The sequence below is a fragment of the Mus caroli genome, unplaced genomic scaffold (genome assembly GCF_978045245.1).
Source record: "Mus caroli unplaced genomic scaffold, Mus_caroli_1 scaffold_14, whole genome shotgun sequence".
Lineage (NCBI taxonomy): Eukaryota > Metazoa > Chordata > Mammalia > Rodentia > Muridae > Mus > Mus caroli.
Window position 1 is genome coordinate 50,496,626 of NW_028227269.1, and position 24,865 is coordinate 50,521,490.

General features: G+C 41.0%; 1 protein-coding gene across 1 annotated transcript in view; it reads left to right on the top strand.

The window, feature by feature from the left end:
- Nubpl (NUBP iron-sulfur cluster assembly factor, mitochondrial) overlaps window positions 1-24,865 on the top strand; it is a 192,549-nt gene that overhangs the window by 141,564 nt on the left and 26,120 nt on the right. Inside the window, exons 7-8 of the mRNA XM_021179009.3 lie at window positions 7,797-7,890; window positions 24,388-24,473. Coding sequence (XP_021034668.1) covers window positions 7,797-7,890; window positions 24,388-24,473 — 180 coding nt within the window. The remainder of the gene's footprint in view (window positions 1-7,796; window positions 7,891-24,387; window positions 24,474-24,865) is intronic.

A 24,865-nucleotide genomic window follows, 5' to 3' on the forward strand; every position in this document is an offset into this window, starting at 1 on the left:
AGGCAGTTGGCAGGAGCTAGGGCCAAGAGTCACCTTGGCTGGACATCTCTTTGGATTGCTCTGGTCTCTCGGAGACAGTGTTCTTCATGTTCTCTGATGCCTTGGAGAACCTGAACTTGAGCTGCAGATCTTCTAGTGGGGATCCAGAAAGCAGATTTATGGCAACTACAGTTTTGCCCTTTCAAAAAACTTTTCTTTAAAATATATAATAGTTTTGTAACTTTAAGTGCTACATGTCTAAATATATTTTACAAACTACTTCAAATTAGATCAGTAAAGTAAATTGTAACATTCTCAAACTTTAGCTCTGCAAATGTCTGTAGAAGATTTAGAAAATTAAAAATTATTTTGACAATTAAAATGTTTACTTTTACAATTTTCCATACAATATATTTTGATTATATTCTTTCTGCCAGCTCTTCCAAGATCCTCTTCCTCCCTGCTTACCCAACTTCATGTTAATTCTCTCTCTTTAAAACAAAAATAGAAATAACAAGACAAAAAAAAACAAAAACAAAACACACACATACATACACACCTCAAGACAAAAAACCCCACAGAGTCCATTTTTGTGCTGGTCACTACTCCTGAAATGAAGCCATCCTGGAGTGTGACTGATACATACCCACTGTCACTCCATGGAAGAAAACGGAAATTATGATATTTGCAGGTAAATGGATGGAGCAAGTAATAAGTTATCCTGAGAGAAATAGCTCAGACCCAGAAAGATAAACATACATTTTCTCTTCTCTGTGGATTTTGTTTTTAAGCTTTAGATATTTGTATTTCACTTAGAATACTCACCCACAGAGGTTAGATAGCTAGTAAGGCTCTGAGTGGGGAGTAGGGACCTTTTCCAAAGAAGGGGGAGCAGAGTATAGTTTTTTAGAGAGATAAAGAGGAAACTAAACAGGAAGATTAAATGGGATGGGGATCGGGGCAGAATACAGGAGACAATAGAGAAGGGATGCCTAACACTTCAGGTGATTCCTTAAAACTGAAAAGAGCTTGACTTTTAAAGTAGGTTTATAATATTTTAGGCATCTTTGGTCACAATTCTGTACTTCATTAACATCTACTTCTTGGTTATGAATATCTGCACATATAAGCAGTTGACTTAAATTGTGCCTTAAGAGAACTTAGATATTCCTATAAATCACTGATAACTGTGACTTTATGGGGATGCTATTATTTTTATATTTGAATCTTCTTGTTTTACCCATATTGTAGATTTATATAGGTCTCTGTAGGACGTTGCTTTAAATAGTATTTCAGTAAATGGGCTCAGAATGAGCAAAGGGAAACCATGAGTCAGGTTTTAGATAACAAGTGCACTGTGAATTGATACCGTCTCCAAGTTGTCAGAGCCAACTTGCTTTAGAACTCCGCTAGAGGGCCACTTAGGCGATGGAAGATGCCTACAGTAAAGTCTCTGCCTTCTCAGGGCAGCATCTGCTCCTGCTCTGTCAGGTTTACAGTGACTTTATAGAGAGTTACACAGGTAACCTCCCCTCCTTCTGTTTCTGTAGAAGGCAAAAAGTTTGAAAATGGATCAGAGAACTTTATCTGGGGAAAATGAAATGGTTTGTGGAGAACACACTCTGTGTGGTAACTCGAGCAGTACATTCTTACAATCAGCTACAAGGTTGGAGGTCACGAGGTTGGAGGTCACGAGGTTGAAGGTCACATCTCCTGTGTCATTGATTTGTGCTAGTCAGGAGGCCAGCAATGGGAGGAAGAACTTTCTCATCCTTCAGGGTTTCTAAGGAATTTATATCTCAGTAATTTCTCCTTTGTAAGTCTTCCTACAACCAAAATAAAATGTTGCGTACGTTTATAAATAAGCCACGGGGAAGAACAAAAGCCACAAGTGCTCAGGCATAGAAAACGAGCATGTTCCACTTCAGATTTCTCTAGTATGTTAAAGTGTCCTTACTCGGAGCAGGTTTTCATTTTAGTTGTATAATTTAATTGCGAGTGACAGACAATTTGAATCAGAGTTATTTAGTACCTGTTGATTAAGCACTGGTCAGCTATGAGGGGAGAGTCTGAGTATGGAGAGGGAGCAGAGGCATGTCTGCCAGTGTTCTCATCTAATAAGGGACATATTATGGGATTGGGAATATGTCTATAGGCATATGACCCTGAACATACCTTATCTCATCTGATATTGGGAAGATAGTTATACAAAAATGATAATTCAATGCTGAAAGCTGTTTTACATATTAGAAATGTGGAAAAAATTCTGTGAACTTCCTAATTTGTAAAATTGGCCTAGGGGAGCTGATGTCAGGTTAAATACATCTTCTATACAAGTTTTCTAGTCCATTTTCTGTTGCAAAAGCAAAATCCCTTGAGGCTGAATAATTTATAAGGAAATGGTCTTTTAGTCCATAGTTTGGTAGGCTGGAATTTCAAGATCTGGTTCTATCTATTTGGCTCCTGGTAGGGGTCCCTTGTACATCATAACAAGGTGGGCAGCATTATGGTAGGAACCTGTGGGTTAGAGGGTGTCCATAGTCCACTCCACCTCAGGGCTAGGGCCACTGGTGGAGGCACAATGTGGGTGTTTTGACTGCGTTTTCCCACCACCAGCACTGGGCAGCTGTCGGGCTATGGGAAGCCGCTAGATCCCGCTCCAGGGGTGGGGAGCACAGTCTGAGGTCCCTGGGGACCGCTAGAGTCAGTTCAGGGGTCGCCGGACCTGCAGAGAGGCTGGGACCATCTGGTTCTCAGACTCTTGGGTACCCAGACGCCCCTGGGAGTCTTAGAAGAGCTGAAAAGTGTGGGCGTCCATAGGCTGGATCTAACCCAGGGTGGAAGGGGAAAAGAGGGGAGCTCCGGCAGGGTCCCGAGGGGAAGAGAGTCCTTAGCTTGCTTGGCACGTGGTTTGGCTTGGTGGGGCCATGGCTGGGAGTGCTGAGAGACCTTCTGCAGGAGACTAGACGGGGCTCTTTAGACGAAGGCCTGCTCCATTGCTCCCCACGGCAGATCCTGATGGAAACAGCCAGTCGGTGGTTTTAAGGCGTTTATTGTCATGGCGGAGAGTGGCGATGAGTGAACCATACCCCGCCCCCTCTCAGGGCAGGCCTGAGGTTAAATACCGTTTGCAGGGAATGAGAGCGTAATTGGCTAAGCCCTTCAGGCCTTTAGGTACTTCATTAAGATGGAGATCTGTTTTGAGGCTATGTGATCTGTGGTCACCTGTGGAGGGGCTTGGACATTGTCGGTACATGACTAACGGCCATAGAATTATGGAGTGCTGCTGCCTCATGTCAGGGGCCTGGTGTCCAGGAGCATGACAAAATGTCTACTGTTCCTTGCAGGTTACTGTTCCTGTGAGGTCACTGGGTTAAACCTAGCTCAACCAGAAACCAGGATGTCTTTCATGGTCCCACAGGAACTCATGCAAAAGTATCAGCTCATGGTGAGACAGGAAGCTAGATAGATTGATGCAGGGGCTAGATTTGCTCTTTTGTAATAGCTCTAAGAACTAACCCATTCTATTAGACCAGTATTAACATCCTTTAGTGGTAGTTACATCTGTCTTTCACTAAGTTCTGTTGGTTGTGTGATTTTTTTTTTTTTTTTTTTTTTAGCAGGGTTGGGGCAGGTCATGAACAATATCTTAATTTCCCTGCGTTAAGTTCTATTGGTTATGTAACTTTTGTGGTGGCATGGGCAGGGATGGGCTGGGGAGTGGACAGATGTCTACTCACCCCAGAAGGCACCAATGGCATACTAAAGAAACTTCTTCTACTACTTAAATTGAGTTTGATGAGCCAGTAAGTATATTGCACATACTTATAGGAGCATGAGTGAGAGGTTACTCAGTTGCAGCAGGGACAACTCACAGGAAAGCCCACCCCAGCATGGGTGAGGAGTCTTAAAAGTTGTATCCCTCATGCTTTTGTATGACATTCAGACAGCTTATCTGTTTGGAATCTCTTCTTCCTGGTCACCTTGAAGAAGGGCCATGTGAATCTTGTAAGTTTCAGACACTTCCTATGACATGTCATTGTGTACTTTCTTTTGCTTTTCATTCATTTTCTGAGTCTTACTGAATTTTCCTTCTTCCTCTTAGATGTACTTTTTTTTAAGGAAGTAACTATACTACAGTGTCTCTTAAAATCTCCATTTCTCAACATTGTCATACTGAGGACTGAGCTTTTGGTGTGTAAACCTTTGGAGAAAGTGCTACGAATGAGAAAAAATAATGGGTCAGATTCTTCAGGGACACTTTCTAGTAAGAATCAGATCACACCCCTTCATGTGCAGCTACTGGCACTCGATGACTGCTAGAGAACAGACAGTCAGTTTCTAAGAATGTGGCCCCTGATAGATGAATGACACTCCAGTGGATGGCCCCACACTCATGAGTTAGGGGCAACACTGATCAGAATCAGTGAACTATTTATTAAAAAAAAAAAACAAAAAAAAAGAGGACACAAATTTGGGAGGGAAAGTTGGAAAGTTTAGGGGTATATCTTGAAGGGGTAGGTGGAAGAGGTCAAATATGTTCAAAATACTTTTTACAAGTGTGCTATACTTTAAAAATGAACAATAAAATATGATCAAAGTAGCAACCATTTAGACATTGCTCCACAAGATGCTAGGGTCATAAGCGTCTTACAGCTGAGCTGTAGGTGTAGACTAGAAAGGGCCCATGAACAAATGGCCAACAGTTCTACTTTTAACTTCTTAGCTTGGTCCAGAAGTTTGTCACCATGAGCCCCCAAGAGAGCAGTTTCTATCATGAGCTCTCAACAGGCCATGGATAAAGGCCATGGTGCCAACACGTGCATCTGCTGAACAAAGACTGTGGTTATTAGCCTCCTGACTGTTCAGTGCAGTTCCAGTCAGCAAGCTTTTATATAGAAAGTTGGTATGTATCACACAGGTCCTAGCCAGCTTTTTTTTTTTTTTTTCAGATAGCAGGAATTTAATTTAAGAGTCATTTGAAATGGACTGCTACAACAGTGACATATTTTTAGTTCCTTGGGACCTTAGTTCTCAGAAATAAGAAATTGGAAGTAGCATGATCAATATGCTTAAATGGCAGGGAACAACAGTGATCAGTTGTTGGCACTGGGCATCTGGTGTTCTCTGAAATGAAGAGACTTGCCCGTCTGCCAGTGCTGGCAGTCTCAGATGGGGATAGAAAAAGAGAAAGTGTCTTTAATCTTCCTGGGAGAGTTTCATAGTCTGCAGCTAAGGGTAGCCTTAGGGTAACTGTTTTCTAAGCTGTTGAAAAATCAATCTGTATTCATTACTTTCTTAAAATATGCCATTATACCACTATCACATGCACATGTTTTGAAATCACAAGGGATCCTAAAAGGCAAATCACTATATAGTGTCAGCTAAAGGTACATGTTTTAAAGAGAACTGGAGCTAGGGAAGGCAGAGATGGGTGGCTCTGGGCTGGGTGCTACTTTAGGAAGGCTACACTGCTTTCCTAACCACCTCTCAGTGTGTCATGCCAGTGCTCTCTCAGACGGCTGGCTCAGCAGCTTTCTCCTGCCACTCAGGGTCCTGACCACCTCTTGAGGTGGCCCTTCTTCCCTCTTCCTTTCTCCCTCTACTGTGAATATTCCTACCACATGACCAGGGGTGAAAGAGTCAATGAATCCATTGATAAATCTTTTGCCATCTGACCTTGTAACACCTGCCATCGCAGTTCAGAGACTGAAAAGCTTTTTATGTTTTGTTTTGTTTTTGTTTGTTTGTTTGTTTTTTGAGACAGGGTTTCTCTGTATATCCTGGTTGTCCTGGAACTCACTCTGTAAACCAGGCTGGCCTCGAACTCAGAAATCTGACTGCCTCTGCCTCCCAAGTGCTGGGATTAAAGGCGTGCGCCACCACTGCCTGGCGACCAAAGAGCTTTTGAAGGCACCTCTTCTTATTACATCTAAATTTCCGAAGCAGGGATCAAATAGTTTTGTACATTGAGGGATGTCTCTGACATGTTCTTCCTAACATGTACTGCCCCTGACTTGCCCATCTCTATGTTCCTCTCATTAAAATGTCAGTTCCATGATGATTGAGACTTTGGTTTATTTCTTACTTTATCTTAATCACATAGAACAATGCTGATTACACAATAGAGTCTAATAACTATGTGTCGAAGAGATGCATCAATGTGTGCGTACGTAAACATGTTCAGCCCAAGCCACTTGCTCTTTAAAAACTGATGTAGAAAATCATGCTGTAGAATATGAGACAGAATATAGAATTATTTACACATTTTCCCTATAGCTTACGAAGTCTCAAAGCTTGGCATTAGTCCATTCTCTGAGGGGTAGCAAGCAGCCCCTGCAGCATCATTTCTTGTTGAGGTATTTAATTCAGTTTACAACTTCACAAAAGATGGATCATAAGGCGGCAGTAGGATGACTGTTTTCACTCACTTCAGTTTCTGAAAGTCAGTAGGCTCTTCCTTTCCACAGTTTACTGTCTTCTTTATGGAGAACTGGAAATAACATGTCTATTCAATGGTTACCTGCTAATATCTATCTGTTCTAGAAGCATTTAATTATCAGTTATTAACTCAGTGCCCAATATATACAAGTATTTCAACACTCACTGGATAGGACAAAAGTGACGTTGTGACATCATAGTGGGCATGTGTCTAGTCTCGGGGACTTAGGCAGGTTTCCCCGAGGAAGTGAATTTTAATCTGAGGAGGAATCAGTGAAGACCAGACAGTTTGGGGAGCAGAAACTCTTATTCTAAGAGCAGTAGAAGCAATTAAGTACTAGTGTGTGTGTGTGTGTGTGTGTGTGTGTGTGTTGCTAGGGACAAACTGGACAGGCAATGATGAAACAGATAGTGGCCCCGAGGCGTTAATAAGAAAAGATGGTGTGGCCTTAATTCTTGATAGTAGAAGAAAGAAGTGGATGTGTTTGAGGGATTTGTAGCAGACAGAGTAAGTAACTGGCTGGGGGAAATGAGGGAGAGAGAGGCATTAGTTAGGAGGTCAGCTTCCTAGTTTAGGTAACTAAGAGGATCCCAGGACCTTTCACAGAGGCTAGAGAAGCCAAGGGAATAACCAGCTGAGGGGAAGGGGTACAGGATGCTTCTCTATCTAAACTGACGTGGAGTAGTACAGACTTAATCATATGATGAGGCCTTAAAAATGACTACAGCACTCGGGAGGCAGAGGCAGGCGGATTTCTGAGTTCTAGGCCAGCCTGGTCTACAAAGTGAGTTCCAGGATAGCCAGGGCTACACAGAGAAACCCTGTCTCGAATCCTCCCCCCGCCCCCAAAAAAAGCCTACAAAGTAAGAATCAACTGTTGATGATACTGGGAGATTAAGTTATATTAAAATTAAATAATTTTTTCTGTTGTTAAATATTTATTTTCATTATTAGTATGCTTATTTTTAATGAAAGAAAAATAACAAAAATTTTTATTGCATAGGAAATGCAATGCTAAACCAAGCAAATAAATATGAAGCAAATCTTCTAGGAGATGAAAAGCTAAGACCTTCAGACAGAATGTAAGCTATATATAAGTAAATGATTTATCCTGACTAGGAGACTACAGTGAAAGAGGCTATTAAGGTGTATATATAAGGGCCATGTCACCTGGAAATTCATGCTTATTATTCAAAACAGCTCCAGGAGGCCATGTTTGACCACATGTCATCTATTATGCTTAGCCTACAACATAATGTTGGCACCTCAAGGGGTAGCTATTACTTTAGATATGTTGTTTATATTATATTTGTTTACATCAACGTCCATGGAAATTGCTATACAGTAATGTTACTTATATCACCTTGGTTTTTAGGTTGATTGGGGTCAGCTGGACTATTTAGTTGTGGACATGCCACCAGGAACAGGAGACGTGCAGTTGTCAGTTTCACAGAATATTCCCATTTCAGGTAAATCCTAAAAGTTTGGTTTGTTCTTCATTTGATGTATTGCTATATACATAAAAATAAATTACATTGTCGACAAATTTTTTTGTCTTAAAATTATTTATGTATTGGATGATAGAGATCAGAATTATGATGATAAATGTGTGTATTCATAAAAGCAGAAGGTTTTTTAAAAAGGTAATATAAATCTGTACTGTAGAAAAATTGCAGAATTTAAGTATATTTAGGTAGATCGTGGTTATTTAGCTATGCTGACAATTGTTCAACTCTTAACAGCCGAGTGCTAAAAAGCAACCAGAAAATATTAGTTAATGAAACTGATTAAGAAAGAATAAATGGTAGGAAAATTGGCTTTTTGGCAAATGTAGTTATGGGAAATTTTTATATTATTTATATTATATATCTTTAGGGCTTTCTTCCTTCCTTCCTTCCTTCCTTCCTTCCTTCCTTCCTTCCTTTCTTTCTTTCTTTCTTTCTCTCTCTCTTTCTCTCTTTCTCTCTCTCTCTCTCTTTCTTTCTCTCTCTTTCTCTCTTTCTCTCTCTCTCTCTCTTTCTTTCTTTCTCTCTCTCTCTTTCTTTCTTTCTTTCTTTCTCTCTTTCTTTCTTTCTTTCTCTCTCTCTCTTTCTTTCTTTCTCTCTTTCTTTCTTTCTTTCTTTCTTTCTCTCTCTCTCTCTTTCTTTCTTTCTTTCTTTCTCTTTCTTTCTTTCTCTCTTTCTTTCTTTCTTTCTTTCTTTCTCTCTCTCTTTCTTTCTTTCTTTCTTTCTCTCTCTCTCTCTTTCTTTGTTTCTTTCTTTCTCTCTCTCTTTCTTTCTTTCTTTCTCTCTTTCTTTCTCTCTCTTTCTCTCTTTCTTTCTTTCTCTCTTTCTCTCTCTCTTTCTTTCTTTCTTTCTTTCTCTCTCTCTCTCTTTCTCTCTCTCTCTCTTTCTTTCTTTCTTTCTCTCTTTCTTTCTTTCTTTCTTTCTTTCTCTCTCTCTCTCTCTTTCTCTCTCTCTCTTTCTTTCTTTCTTTCTCTCTTTCTTTCTTTCTTTCTCTCTCTCTCTTTCTTTCTTTCTTTCTTTCTCTCTTTCTTTCTCTCTTTCTTTCTTTCTTTCTTTCTTTCTCTCTCTCTCTCTCTCTCTCTCTCTCTCTCTTTCTTTCTTTCTCTCTTTCTTTCTTTCTTTCTTTGAGACAGGGTTTCTCTGTGTAGCCCTGGCTGTCCTGGAACTCACTCTATAGACCAGGCTGGCCTAGAACTCAGAAATCCACCTGCCTCTGCCTCCCAAGTGCTGGGATAAAGGTGTGCGCCACCACTGCCCGGCATATCTTTAGTTTTAAAATCAAGAAAATAAATACAATGACTTATTTGGTCAAGTATGCAAGATTTTAATATTTTGTATATGTAGTTTAGAAATTGGTGGCAATAAACTCTTTATTTTGAATTCATTTCTAAAAATTCTCTGAAACAGTCGCAAATGTGTACATGTGCACACACACATTGGGCTTCTAGGAAGATAATGAAAGCAAAATATCTCTGTAGATAATTTTTATTGGTTATTTTAGCTTTGCCATTGACAGTTAATTTATGAAAAAGCTTAAATGTAGGATTTTTGGCAAGCGATAAATGTTCGTTGTTACTAGTAGAAGAGCATCATCAATATGAGTATTAAATGTCTTAGTGTATTTGTTATCGTAGTGGAGTATCCAGGTATGATGGGCTATAAAAGATGAAGCTGGCAGAAAATGCAAATAAAATAGTTGATAATTTTGATGCTCTCTCTACTGTACAATGTGCCTTTTCCTTTTTAAAGTAGACAAGTTATCTGACTCCTCGAGGTCCCACATCTACACTGTGTCATAGCGGAACACAGTTCTGATTGAGTTTAAACCTCTGCGTCAAGGGTCTCTGGTAACATCTGAGTCGTGGTTTGCTGAGTTCAGCCTTAGGGCATCCAACCCATTTACACTGAAGTTAAGTTGGTGATTCTGTGATAAATTACATTCACCATTGTATGTGTCAAACCTGTGCCCCTATGAAGTAACTATCTAGCCAGTGGGGTTCACTTCAAGGAATAATGTTTTGAATCCTCTGCACCGCCTTAACTTACCCATTCCAGGAGAAGTCTGAAGGCCATTGAGCAGTGGCTCCTTTGATTTCAGCAGACTCCAGGCGACTCACTGGAGGAGCCTTCTGTCTTTGAGCTTACCTACTACTTGTCTTGCTTGCTGTGACCACCCTAACCCTTAGTGTGCATGTGCTGTGAAGTGCAGGTATTGATACAAATGGTGAAAAGACCCAGGATTTTCTAGTAAGCATGCATTGACTTTATAATTCAAAGGAGAGAAGGAGCTGGTAGAACTGGTACTTTGTGAATGTGAGATCTTGGGTTCAGTCCTCAAAAGTGGGGACTAGGGGTACCAAACAATAAAAATACCCTGCCCGAGTGATAGCCAAGAGAGTAGGAGGTATGTTTGATCATTTCTCTATGTATTTGTTAAAATGTTTGTTTGAGGCTTAGTTCTTGGAGCTTAGTTTTATTTGGGGCAATTTCATCTCCTAACAAGCATATCTAAGGAGACACCAGCAGTGGGCTGGCTATGGGAATCAGTGGGTGTAGTTTCTAGCTTGGCTGCAGCAAGACTGTCATCAGTTTGTATAATCTGAAACAGCCTGGCAGAGTTGTGTTTGCCCTTCAGGTTTATCAGTTATCCTTCAGAATTATCTCGTTCCTATTTATAAACCTAGTTTCCTGTCCCTTTTTATCACTGACATTAAAACTCTTTTAAGATAGTCTGTTCTACTTTTTCTTATGTTCTATATTTGTCCAAGACACGAAACCCCTTTAGACTCGTGTCTGTGAGGAGACTTCCTGCTCCTTCCCATTAAATCTTTTCCCATCAGGTAAGACCCCCATCCCTACCACCCACACTCTCACAGCCCCTCACTTTCTTCCTTTAGCTTTGCTGAGTCTGGGTCTCTACACACATTTGATCCGCATTCAGAATATCTTTCCATTGCAGTGAGTTGCATGCCCAATTTCCGTATGACCTTTAAAAGCCTTCTGCTCTAATGCCCAGTCCCTGCCTTGTCCCCAGACCTCCCAGATAGGACTCATTTATCCCTCTTTGGGATTCCTGTAGCATTGTATTAGGACCACTCCTCAGGACCCAGATGTTCTTCCTTTGAAGCTCACACATCATCTGAAATGCTGTCCTGGGGTCCCCAGCACAGGTCTCCTTCATTCACCTGTGCATTCCCAAATAGCCAGACTCACTGCCTTCCTGCAGGTACTCAGGAGTGGGCATCAGTGAATGGCTGCTTTTCACTGTCATTTTATCTTTCCAGGTGCTTGAATGCCAGACGTCTTCCTGTTCATCCTAGTGTCTCCTAGAGTACCTGGGCAGTAGCATATGCAGCTAATATGGACAATGCTAGGCTGACAGTTGTCACTGTTGGTGTGAAAAGGTTACTGTACTCTTAGCATTCTTAGAGTTCTACTGCTCAGTCCTTCAACAACTCCACAGCTTTCACAACAGAGCTTTATAGATGGCTAAGTTAAACAGATATTTCTCTAAAGCCAGGGATAAGATCATTTCATTTTAGGTATTTATTTTGATGTAGATGCCTTCATGTAGACAGTTGATACTGTTTAATGGCCCCTTTCTTGGCTTGTCCTCTGGTTACAGGTTCTGTATTAAATTCTGTGGGACTCACTAGCGTTGTTCCATTCTAGGGTAAGCAATTCTCCGTCTGCATGATGCTAACCACCTCTCTGATTGTACCCTTTCTTAAGGAGCCCTGCCTGTCCCACCCTTTATAAGGATGGAATGAGATAATGTAAAAGCTCTTATCTAAATGCATACATAGTACCTTTTTTAGAAACTGTGTAAATGCTTTTAAAAAGCTATTTGCTGAGGGGGATATCGTTTGATCAAATGTTCCCCAGGAAGACTTGTGTGCTAAAGGCTTGGTTCCAGCCAGTGGCTGTGTTGAGAGATGGCTGGGTTATGAGGGTGCTAGTAGTTTCATTCCCCTCTTTGTTTTCTGGGCACTCTGAGGCAAGCACTTTTATTTTCCTTTCCCCTGCAGAATTCTGTGCCCCCCAGTGGTGCAGAACTAGCCAGGTCAGGTGGCCATGCACCTTTGATCACAAATTAACATAATAGTTTTGGTTGTTTTTCTCAACAGTTTTGCCAGAAACAAAATGCTGACTGACACAGGTGCTACTGAAGTGGTGTGAACCAGAGTCTATATGAGGTTCACATGGCTCCAAGCCATGTGGGGAACAAAAGAAATATTTTGTACTTGGAAGGAGGCATTATTTTGGATATTCATAGTAGACTTGTACAAGCAAAAAGATCATCTTCCTAATTACTAATTAGAAACTCTTTGTATGTGTTGTATTTTGTTCTTGTTTGCGTGTGTGAGCTCAGTGTAAGAAGAAATTTCAAAAAAAAAATTCTCTTACTTGTGTTAAAGTGCTGTACAGCAGCAGAGATGAAGGTGTTGACAGTCCATCAGTGAGGACTCGCGTAAATCAGAGCCTACATGGACTTTGAGTGCAGGCCCGACACTCCTAGATGTTAACTACAGGAAAGAAAGGAGGATAAAGGATGGGGAGTGAGCTCATGGCTTCAGAGCTGCTCCTGGCTTACTGACCTTGCCAAAAGGTGGTGTTAATGTTAACTTCACCGTGTTTCTTACCTTGTTGTTGTTGATGATGCCGCTTACTAGGTTTTGCTTGGTAGTTTATTTTGTTAATTATTTGTTGCTATGTCTTGGATTGGGTAGAGTCCAGGGTTGAATTCTTTTTTGTTCTCCAGATGTGCACTGATGTTCTCCTGGTCACTTATTTTCCATAATAGAGGCATTATAATTTGCTTAAAGGTTTTAAAAACATGTACACTATTCTAGTTTCCAAATTCTAATAGATTTTTCTTTCACTCTTGACATCAACTGAAGTTTTTGAGTGACCATCTGAAGACTATCCTAGCTTTATGTTTAACTCTCAGAATGAAGCAGAGTGTGTGCTTTACATTAAGCACGTGAAACATAGCCTCTTCTCCCAAGGACTGGGGAATCGTGGTAACTTAGAGTGTTATGGTAGCAGATGACACATCTTAATTTAGTGGAGAGTTTAGGTGCAGAGATGTGGACAGCAGACATTAAAAGATGTTGAAGCGCCAGTGACTAATGGCAGGAGGTTCTTCCTGCCCCTCTACCTGCGAAGACAAGGAGGGTGGTGTTAGTATCCTGTAGAGTCCTGGAATCTTTGAAAGAGGTGCTTGGTGGACGCTATAGCCACTCCTAGAACCACTGCAGGGTATGAAGAAAATCAGTGCAGTAATACCACAGCATCTCTCTTCCCACAGTCTGCTGCTGGCAGACACCTTTCTGAGCCACAAAGCAAGGAGGCTCAGGGACATAGTCCCCAGACATCATTTTCCCAGGGCACTGATTCCAACAGAAATGGGTGTGGGAGGGGTTGACAAGGCAAGTGGAATAACCGACATAGCTTCTGTTCTTTGTGGCCTTCATTTCATTGAGTATTAGCAGCAGGGACCAATGAAACTCTAAGCAATGCTTGGAATTTATGGCCTTCAAAACCTTTTGAGCTAATAAGGGCATGAGAAGAACAGTCAAATTAGTCAAAAACCTATGCTCACAAAGCACAAATGTGATGGCCGACAATCTTATGGCCAGAATATTTATATTGTAGATAAATACTGAATCAAGTTTATTTTGTATGGTGCAGAAGAACAGATATGAGAGTTTATTTTGGTTGGGTGGCGCTCGTGGCAAATCACTTAGTGTGGTAGTGAATGCATAGTCAGGTGGAAATTACCTTCACCTTACTAAGATTGGTAGAGTAATAAAATACTGGAAGTCATTCAGATGATAGATGGGAAAGAGGTTAAGAAGCTGAGGGGAGCCATTGCTTGCTTTGTTCACAGAAAGAGCCAAGGAGCCTGGTGTGAGTCCTGTTTTCACCTCTTATCTCCTGGGCCAGGAGAAGCTGCTCTTAGGCAGGGTTGTCAGCTGGTTAGGATTCTGAATAGTCTTGGGCCCAGAGAAGCTGCATAACAGTCTCCTGCTGTGTTATGATAATGAGGTGATGTCCTTTCTTCCTGTCTAGGACTCTTCCTGTCTGGGCCCTATAGATAGAAGAAGCCAGTAGTAGCCTTTTTGTGTCTCACTCATTTAAATGAGATGGGGTAGGAATGTAATTAAGCCACTTTAGTATTTCAGTCACTGGTTAAAGTGAAAGGCACGTTCTGCTTATACAGGTGTCCATCCTGCGCCAGGACGACTGAACTATTGACTCATAAAAATGCCTCAGTTCAAGCTATGCATGTTCACCCTCTTTCTTCTCTCAACTCCATCAGCAGTTTCCTTGGCTTGATCAATTTTCTCTTCTATGGTAACACTGTGCTAATTTGAATAGTCATTTATAAAATGAAAATCTGTTTGGGATTGGTGGATCTAGAAATGCTTGCTTCTTTGTTAAGTGAATGCCTATAGACCATTATTTGAAATAATTCCTTGATTTTCTAGTATTTACTCTTTAGAGCCAAAAGAACAGCTATTTTGCATGTGTAAATCACATAAAATCTTTTATTAAAAATTATAATTCTTTAAAAAAATTTATATTTTCCAGACTAAGTCTTTAAAGATAAACTAATACCGATCTTTTGGTAATTACTGTAAAGTCAAAGAAAAGTCTTTTTCTAAAGTTTAGTGCTTTGTTTTTCTCTATAATTATATAAAATTTGTAATGAGCGCCAACTATAAAGCCAGCAAGATGTAGAGACTTAAGTTACAGTTTTTTTTTTGTTGTCAGAGACATTAAATCATTTATTTTTTAAAAGATTGATTTACATTCTTATTCGTGTGTGTGTGTGTGTGTGTGTGTGTGTGTGTAAGCATGGGTGCCCACAGGGCCGGGAGTGGGTATTGGCTCCCCTAAGCTGGCGCTGCAGTGAGCTAACTGCCGTGGAAGAGCAGCAGGTGCTGCTAACTGATGGTCTGTCCATCCAGATCTTCCCTGCAAACTTTGGTTGGCATTTCATTAGTGAATGCCATGTCTGTGATTTTTCTCATTGCTGTGACAGGAACAGCTTAAGGAGAGAAGGAAGGAGCGTGTTTGGGCTCATAGTTGAGGAAGGCATGGTGGTGGCAGCACAAGATGCTGATATCACATCAGCCACAGGGACGAATGGATGCTGGTCCTTTGTTCCTCTTGTTTTCCTCCGTTTTATTCCGCCGTGCACTCTCGCCTATGAGATCATACAATTCACATGCAAGATTAGTCTTCCTCTCTCAGTTCTCTGGGAACGTCCCAAAGATGTATGTACCCAGCAATGTATCTCCGAGTAGATTCCAACTCTAGTCAACCTGACAGGAAAGCCGAGCTCTCACAGATACCTAGTAAGAACTATGTGGTATAGACTTTTATTGCTTTAGTGACTTAATTATGAATATTATTTCTAGAATAAATTTATTTTGTAGTTAGGCAAAAATGTAAGCAACTGTTGAAGGTTAGAAACTATTTCGGGATTTTTATCTGTTAGGGCATTTCTGATATCTCATTATTTACTTCTTTATTGCTGGGTATTGAGCCTAAACATAGCATATGAGGCAGGCATTCCAGCATTGGGCTTTATTACCAGTCTGAACTGCAGTCCTTGTTTAGTTTAGACTTAAACTTCTAAATTTAAATGTAATGCCAGTGCTAACAGTGTTTCCGATCTAAATTCTTTAAATTTTTTTTATTGGGTATTTTCCTCATTTACATTTCCAATGCTATCCCAAAAGTCCCCCATAACCCCCCCCCCACTCCCCTACCCACCCACTCCCACTTCTTGACCCTGGCGTTCCCCTGTACTGAGGCATATAAAGTTTGCACGACCAATGGGCCTCTCTTTCCACTGATGGCCGGCTAGGCCATCTTCTGATACATCTACAGCTAGAGTCAAGAGCTCTGGGGGTACTGGTTAGTTCATAATGTTGTTCTACCTATAGGATTGCAGGTCTCTATAGCTCCTTGGGTACTTTCTCTAGCTCCTCCATTGGGGGCCCTGTGATCCATCCAATAGCTGACTGTGAGCATCCACTTCTGTGTTTGCTAGGCCCTGGCATAAGTCTCACAAGAGAAAGAAACAAAGTTAATTAGGGCTATTTTATTTGGCTGAGCATACATTGCAAGTATAAGTTATGGTGCATCAGTTACCAATTTGATGAAATAGCCTAAGAATGAATACATTTCTATACTGTTACATGAAGGAGCCCAGATTTTGAAAACATCTGCAGATGGTTCTAACACAGTTTTTAGAATCATTGGTGTGAGCCAATATCAGGTGCCTAAATCAGGATCACTAGTGTGAGCCAACTCACTGACACGTGTCTAAATTCCTTGAGTTTCTCTCAGGTGCTTGTCTCACACGGGCTTGTTTCAGACACTTTTTGACAATAGTCCATTCTATTTTGTTGTTTAGGAACTTTTGAGACTTTCCCTTCATGGCTTAACTTGATAGTTAAAATTCCTATGGCTTAGTGTTCAGTGAGTAGGTTAACAGCCAATGTATGGTCAGATCCACGTTAAAATCTACATGGAAACCCATTAAACACTGGCAGAGCACAAGTCCCACAATATAAATGATGTTCCAGGCTTGATGAAAATCTGGATGGTGTTCTGAACCTTTTGGGCATTATGTTGTAGGGGACCAAAGGCGTCTCCTAAAAAGTGCCAGGCCTCACTGCTCTCTCTTCTGAAGCATGCTTGGTTAGTAAATGTTAGAGTGATCAGGAAGTTTCTTTTTTAAGAAAGAATAAAAATTGATGTGACAGCTGGGAATTAGTTCAGTGTAGAGAGCTTGCTTAGCTCACAAGCTTCTCAGACTCACAACACAGAAATGAGCAGGCACAAAGATAAGAGCCAGGACTGTCACCACATGCTGTGATTCATGTGTCAGGAGACTAAGGACAGGGAATCACGAGTTCAAATCCAGCCTGAACTAAGAACTAAGACACTCTTTTAAAAAGGAAAAGAGGTGAAAAGAAAGTTTGTTCTATTCTGAAACACATGTGTATTTAACAGAACTTAAGATACAACATATTTAATCTTAGCCTTAATTGTAGACAGATGCTTACAGGCAAATGAGAGCTTTCTGGGTGGTGGAAATATATGCCCAACAGTTAAGCTTCCCAAGGTGTTGATCAATAAGCATGATCAAGGAGTAAGGATTTTATCTTTACTACTCATAAGAAGACGTGAGGAGCAATGAGGGGATGGGGAGGAAGAGAATGAGTAAAAGAGACAGACTTAGGTAAAGTGCACACAGTCAAGCTATCTGGTCCATCCTACACTCCAGAACCTGTGACACCTCCTCTGTTCCCACAGCTCGTCAGGAGTGCAGCTTAAGTCCCCTGGTTAGTTGGTGGTAGTGTTAGTAACTGAAGTGACTGGAAGCCCATCATCTCTTGTGTATTCGATTTGTATCTGAAAGAACCTAGTGGGGAAACCCCCACTCAACTCCCGATTCGGCGTGCACCCAAGAATCACGAATAGAACACAACACCTTGATGTAACAACAGGAGGTATTTTAATGGCGGAGCTCCGGGTCGAAACGTATCTCACACAGGAGACAGTGGATTCGACCACAAGGCTTGGAAGCTAGGGGTTTTTATAGAAAAGGAGTGGGGCTGGGGGAGGAATTGGCGCGGTTTCCCATGATTGGTCCATTTAAACATCAGCAGCCTGTTAACATTTAACTTAGGTCAGAGGGGTGGGAGATAGGGAGGTGATGGGCCTACCGGGGCATGTCCTGGTCTGTTCTGTTCTGTTCTCAGCCCCAGGTTTCAAAGCTCACAAACAACTCTTTGGGCTATTTGACATACATTACATGAATCACAGGTCTCAAGTTTTATTTTCTTTCATATCCAGATTCCACTAGTAAAGAAGTGATAGAGTTGAACAGCCTCTTCCACCAGTAACTTTGAAGTAGTAGATTTGCATCCATTACTGCTTTGACAGTTCTTTTTCATATCAGTTCACAGACTTCCTTCCTGCCCTTCTCCCCTCCCTTCTTCCGTCATTCCCTTTCTTCCTTACTTAGTTTCTAGCCTCACTATGCAACTCTGGCTGACATAGCACTCACTGGGTAGAACAGGCTGACTGTAAACCTGTGGGAAGTTTCCTGTCTCTGCCTTTCTACAGGGACCACGGGCATGTGCTACCATCCCTGGCTTGCAAAATTTATTTCCAAGGTTAGCAAAATATTGGTAATGCTTAAATTAATAAAACATCTGTGGTTGAAGAAAGCATAAAGCTGCCAACAGTGATTCATCTAAGAATTACTTATATTTCAAAGTGATCTGAGCGCACAATTGAGAAGGAGTTAGGTTTAAATCACATTTTATTTAATTTGATAACTAACATTAGTGGGCATCCCTTGATGATATAATTCGGGAAGTTCAGATGTGACAAAAGATGTAGGAGAATTAGCAATAACGACTCCAGTCTACTTTACAGTAAATAACAATTGCACACTTGACGTCATGATAAACCAGCACTAATTGAGTGGCTCTTCTGCTTTCCTTTCCCTGTGGTGCTGTGCTCAGACTGAGGCCCTCATGTGTGTTAAGCACATGTTCTGCCTCTGAGCTACATCTGCAGTATATGCTGGTTCTCTGGTGCTGTAAGTGTGTATCTTAGTAAGTCAAGTAGAATTGGTAGCAGTGAGCATGAGGGCCACACTCATGTCCTTTGAGCCGCTGTTGGCTGTATGTTAAAGTGCTCACAAGCTGTAAGATGCAGTGCTGTCCCGCAGGCATGATTCGGAACAGGCTTTGTCCATGCTTATGCTCCCAGCTGAGGCTGTCAGCCAAGCATAGGCGTGAGATACAATCTGTGCCCCACAGGCTGTACTGGTCAGTTGAGTAGTTCTACCCCTCTGTAATGATGATCAGCTAACCTGGAGTGATTAGGGTTAAATGTTTAACTGCTCCGAACTGTGACCTAAATCCAGACATGCAGTTATGGATCTGCCTCTAAATAGTCACATGACTTAACAATTAAGACCATAGTCTAAGTAATTGCTCTGTAAGGTGTTTACATATTTGTCAGGATCTGCCAGAGACTTAGCCATTGGTGGCAGATCTCAGCAGATCAAAACCTTTAAGAGGTTCAAGTTGAAAAGTATATTTAAACAACATTATATAACTAGATATTTAACCTAGGAAGTGAATAGAGAATTCTTGATGAGATCCTTGAGTCTTTTAACACCCAAAATAATGACATCTTTTGTAAACTAAGCACTCTTTTCACTATTGATAACATTTCCTTGTAGTCAGTAGAGGGAGCACAAGTTTCTATCAGATCTATCAGAGAACAGAAGTGACATCACTTGTAATGGTATACAAAGAGTGAGTTCTAGGACAGTTCTTATTGCTTCGTGTGTATTAAACTATAAAAAATTGAGGATTGTCATATAGAAAGGCAAGGGTAAAATGTTTCAAGTTAAGAGATTATATTTTAAGCTGTGAGATTCATCACAAGAGAAAAATTGGCATGATTCCTTTAAAATTTACATTTTTGGATGATAATGTGTAGACTGGTTAAGGACTAAAATGTCATTTTATTGGAAGCTTTGTCTATGTTACATTTTTCATAACTTCTGAGTATTATTAGAGGAGTATTTGAAATGGTTACTTATATGAAATGCTTGAAATTTCAGAACAATAAAAGAGGGCGTTTCTGTAAAAGGACCAAAACCTTAGTAAGCCCTAAACTGTGATGGGATCAAGAATTTAATTCTTAAAAATGCAGTATATGCTTTTGTTTAAAAAACATCGTATACCAAAGTATCTTTATAAACCTGGCTGGTGCTTTCTGTGGTAGATTACACATTGTGTGACATTTGGTGACATGAAAAGTGATTGCTACCCTTGTAACGTTTGAATGGCTCTAGTCTAGGTACGAAGAAACTCCGATAGGATGGATGCTAATGATTAAGTTAAGGTTAAGTCACCTTCATCTTTCCTAGACTCTCGTGGCAATCAAGAATGCCACTGGACATTCTTATATCTCTTATATATATATTTTAAATGAGCAGCTCTTTTTAGTTAAATAGGGCCAGTGTAAATAGGTCCATTTTATATGCTGAGATTGATTTAAATTTAGTGAGTTTGTTATTCAGAGTTATAGAATACATTAACAAAACTAGAAGTTAGAGCTCTTGACGTCTGGCTTAAAGAATTACTAAAATTTCATGTGATGCTAATCTAAGATAGGTGTTTTTGAAAATGAACACAAGTAGTTTTAGATCTTCAGTTTTTTGCTAAGTGCCCATTTTGTGCAGGGTATTTTCTCATTAGTTTGGTTGCTAAAAAATTAAAAATAAATACAATTGGCTATTATGTTTGTCTGCTTCCCTTGCTGTAACAAAGTATACAAGGCTGTGTACTTTATAGAGAAAAGGAATTGATTTAGCTCATGAATTTAGAATATAAACACCCAAGCTTTCAATAGCCCAATCTGCTTGACCTCTGATCTGGGCTCCCTTGGCAGTGTTACTTTGAAGTAGTAGGCGTCATGCCAGGAGCTTATGTGAGGAAGAGGGTCTCACCATCCATCAGGTGGGAGACTAGAAACTCGGGGATCTGCCTCTGAGCAATAGCAAGTGTTGTCCACTTGTAGGTCTCCATCTAGGAGAAGACCATGTGGAATTCCCCTGTCCATGCTGGGATGTCGGTTGGTATTGCCTATACGCTCTCTAAAGCAACCATCGTATTGAGAGACTGTGGTGGTACTTCCCTGTCATACATAGAAGACACCGTCTCACAGCAGGCTGGTCTTCTGGCTGTTATACTCTTTCTTCCCCTTTTGGTGAGTTTCCCCGAGCCTTAGGTGCAGGGGCTTGTGTTGCAGATGTATCTGTTGAGGTCAGAGACCCCACAGTCACCAATTCTCTGCATATTGATCAGTTGTGGATCTCTGTAACTTGCATTTATTGCAAAGAGAATCTTCTTTGATAAAGGGTGAGAGCTACATGTATTTGGAAATACTTAAGATAAGTATTTAGAATACAGTTAGAAGAGCTGGAGAGATGGCTCAGCGGTTAAGAGCACTGACTGCTCTTCCTAGGGTCCTGAGTTCAAATCCCAGCAACCACATGGTGGCTCATAACCATCCATAATGAGATCTGATGCCCTCTTCTGGTGTGTCTGAAGACAGCTACAGTGTCTTACATATAACAATAAATAAATCTTTAAAAAAAAAAAAGGATTGCCTTTAAAAAAAAAAAAGAAGAATACAGTTAGAACGTATATTGTTTGGGGAAAAGGTCGTAGTAGGCTCTCTTCTTGGGCCTCTGACATCTCTAGCCATGGATAATTGACTGGGTGTATAGTAGGTTGATTAAATCCACTTAGACAGGTGTTGGTGACCCCTGGGGTACTATTGTGCATCTCCTGACAATCCAGCCATTGTTGTGCTGAATAGCACTATTGGTTGCTTTTCTGCCTTGGCAATTGCACCTTTGAATACTGAGAGCCAGTCCAGCTGTCAGGGAGGAGGCTTCCAGGTCAATTGCAACTTAATTTTAAGTTCTGTTCTGAAGTATGTGGTGTCTTCAGCATTTAGGTTCTTACCTTCATGTTCTGGGAGGCAATCAAGGGAAACAGTAGTGTCCAATGTTGCGTGAGGTATCTTTTGGAGTCCCCTGACCAACAATTCAAAGTTTCCATGCTTGGCACCAGGGCTTCTGTTAGATAGCCTTCGGTTCTTGGGAGAAACATTTTACCCTTTGTGGCATAAGTTCATGTAAGTTATTTACGTGTGTTCATACACTGTCCACGCTAGGGTGACTGTTGCTCTGAGGAAACACTATGACCAAAAGCTAACTGGGGAGGAAAGGGTTTATTTGCCTTACACTTCCACATCAAGATAGGAAGTCGGAGCAGGAACTCAAGCAGGTCAGGAATCTAGAGTCAGGAGCTAATTCAGAGGCCATGGGGGCAGGGGTAGGGTGGGTGCTGCTGCTTAGTGGCTTGTTCTTAGTGGTCATCCCATGGTATGAGCATCTCCAAAATGTATATGTACTAATAGTAGTTTAAAATAAACATAGGATCCTGTTTCCCCATGGAGTTTTCAATCATCCTTTGTGTTCTTTATTCCCTTTTCCCTCTTGCTTAGCGTTTCCCTCCCTCTACTGACTCCAGGTAAACTCTCCCTTCTATCTTCTCATTTCTCTTTTTATATCTTTAGAGTAACAGAGTCTGTTACCTGGAGTAACCACAGAAAGCAGGGTGGTAGAACATCGGACCCCACCTTTTAAAGGTCCTATATCACCCTAGTACCACCATTAGATTAGGCCTCTAGTAAGTAAGTCCTTTGGAGGACACACATACAGACCATAAAAACATGAACCTGCATTGTGTAATGAGATACAAATAGTAGACAAGAATAATTGAGCAAGAATGCATTTATGTCCTGTGGCTAGAGTTCAGAGCACTCTTTCGAGCTAATACAATAGAGAACACCCTGCGTAGTGGGTAATTGTGAGGGAGAAGATTAGGAGGAAACAACCCAGCAAAGCTCCTTGTTCCTATGGGAAAAACAGCCTAGGTTTGAGAGGCAGTCCTTACTTCCACGTACTAAGATACCCGGGGCAGTCAGGGTTAACAGGGTAAACAGAGGCAAGGCTCAGAAATACAGCTAGGAGCAAATGCTAGATCACCAGTCACAGGAGGCCTTGGGAACAATATAATACACACTCCACTTTTACAGTCAGGAAAACTGAAACCTACGGTGTTGCTGAGTTTCTTGCCCAAGATTAGTCACAGCTAGATGGGGCCAGAGCTAGGATTAATTCCTTCCACATGACTGTATATGGAAATATATTAATAACAGGGTTGAGGAGGTGGCAGATTGTGGAAATACTTTGTATGTGTAGAGAATAATTTTTGCAGAGATGTGATTAATCATCTTTTAAAAGAAAGAACTATGGTCTAGCTTTTGGGTTGTTAACCAGAGAAATTAATAAAAGAAAGCTGGAATGCTCCATGAAACTGTTTTAAGTCTAGAATGATCTGTCTAATGGCACGAGGAAACAACCTTCCTGGCGTCTTCTGAGGCATTTTATTAATAATAATAAACATAGTAGCGATGCTTTTTTTAATAGCACCTCTTTTTAGAAGCAAGGCATCATAACTGATATCAGTGTCTAGCAGTGGTGTAGTACTGCAACCCACAGAAATGGTATGACTGTGCCATTTGTGAGAAAGAAATTGAAGCCAACATGGGCACACACAGCCCATCAGCTATAGGATCAGATTTTGAACCCTTATATATTTGTATCTCAAAGTTGATAATAGATAAGACTTCTTCTTCTAAAGTTACTGCTAGATAAAAATTAAATAAATAAAAGTTTAATAAAGATGTACAACCAAAACTTTAAAAAAAATCAATGACATTCAAATTATTGATATTTTGATGAGAAGAAATGTTGATTACAAAAAGAGTTTGTGGCTTCCTGTTGGGGAAATGCCATGGGATATTGCTTGTCGTAGCTTGCTCTGCTTGTCTCCCCGTTTGTGTGCTGTGTCACTTGGTGGTCCTGCTCCTTTCCCTTACCTAGCCCTTCCCAGGACCTTCAGACAGTAGTCTGTGGCACCACTTCACCTTTACTTCCCCTAATCAGATACTAGTTGCCAATCGCACCTCTATTTTTATTTGCTCTGATAGACTGTCTATCTGGGCTCTGAAATGCTGCGTTTTTGTGTATTAAACTGTAAGCTGTGTGATACTGGTTATTGGAGTATCTAAACCACAGAATTCATGAAGGTCACAGAATCCACTAATCATACATCTTTGCATTTCAACAAACACTCTCCCAGGGCCATCTGTGTGTGCAGGGTCCCCATCACTCAATGTTGACTCCATTCAAGCCTGACCAGGCTGCATCCACATTTCTACCATAGCCCTTGGCTTTACCCCAACCAAACCATCAACTACTGTGTGAGTTTTTCAGAACATAAACATTTAAAACCCAGCTTAGGAATTGCCTCTTTCTGGACATCTGTATTGCTTCTCCTTGTCTTCCACTTCTCCACCCTTCACATCACGCTCACCATTCCCTCTTCCTGAGTGCCCCTTCCTGTCGCTCGGTAGAGCTTCAGGAGTCCATGCACATTCTCTGTGTTAGCACCGAGTACTCTGTGGCAGTCCTCGTTTTTTTCTGGTGTACCAGTTAGACCCCTGACTTCTGGGTGGCTGGCCCCATACATGTCTCATCAACAGGTGTCTGAATAAATGAGGTTGCAATGCTCTGGCTGTGCTGCTCAGTCAGCTGTGATTTCAGAAGCCAGGGGTCAAAGACAGGAAAGGAAACTTGCTTATGTCAAACTTGTGTGGATTGGCCAAGCAGTGTAGAGGCCTCAAGAGCATGTGAATAAAGTCATGTAGGAAGCAAGCTTCCCCTGAAGTATTAAAAGATACTTTGTTTCGTTTCCCTTTGGTCAGGTGCTGTGATTGTCTCCACGCCTCAGGACATTGCATTAATGGATGCACACAAGGGTGCGGAGATGTTCCGGAAAGTCAATGTGCCTGTAAGCATTTACATCCTCCCTGCTAAAAGCATGAGATCCCACAAGCCTATGACAAGTCCTGAACAAAACATCATCCGTGGTTTAGTTTAACCTTCTGTTGAACATTTCATGAACTCCTAGTTGATCTTCCCAGTTACTATAAAACATACTTAAGGTTACAAATATGTCTAAATCATGCTAATCAAGAGGAATTCTGAGCCAGAGTCCAGGGATTTCAAGTTTTCTGCAAAACTATGCTTTCCAGTGCTGATGGAGTCACATGACTGTCTCCGGAAATGCTTTCGTGATAGTCTACAATAAAGTACCTGTAGGGAAGGAGGTGAAAAGGTGACTCCTTTTCCTTCTGGCTCTCTACATTTTAAGTCTTGATAGCCCAGGTTCTTCTAGGGAGT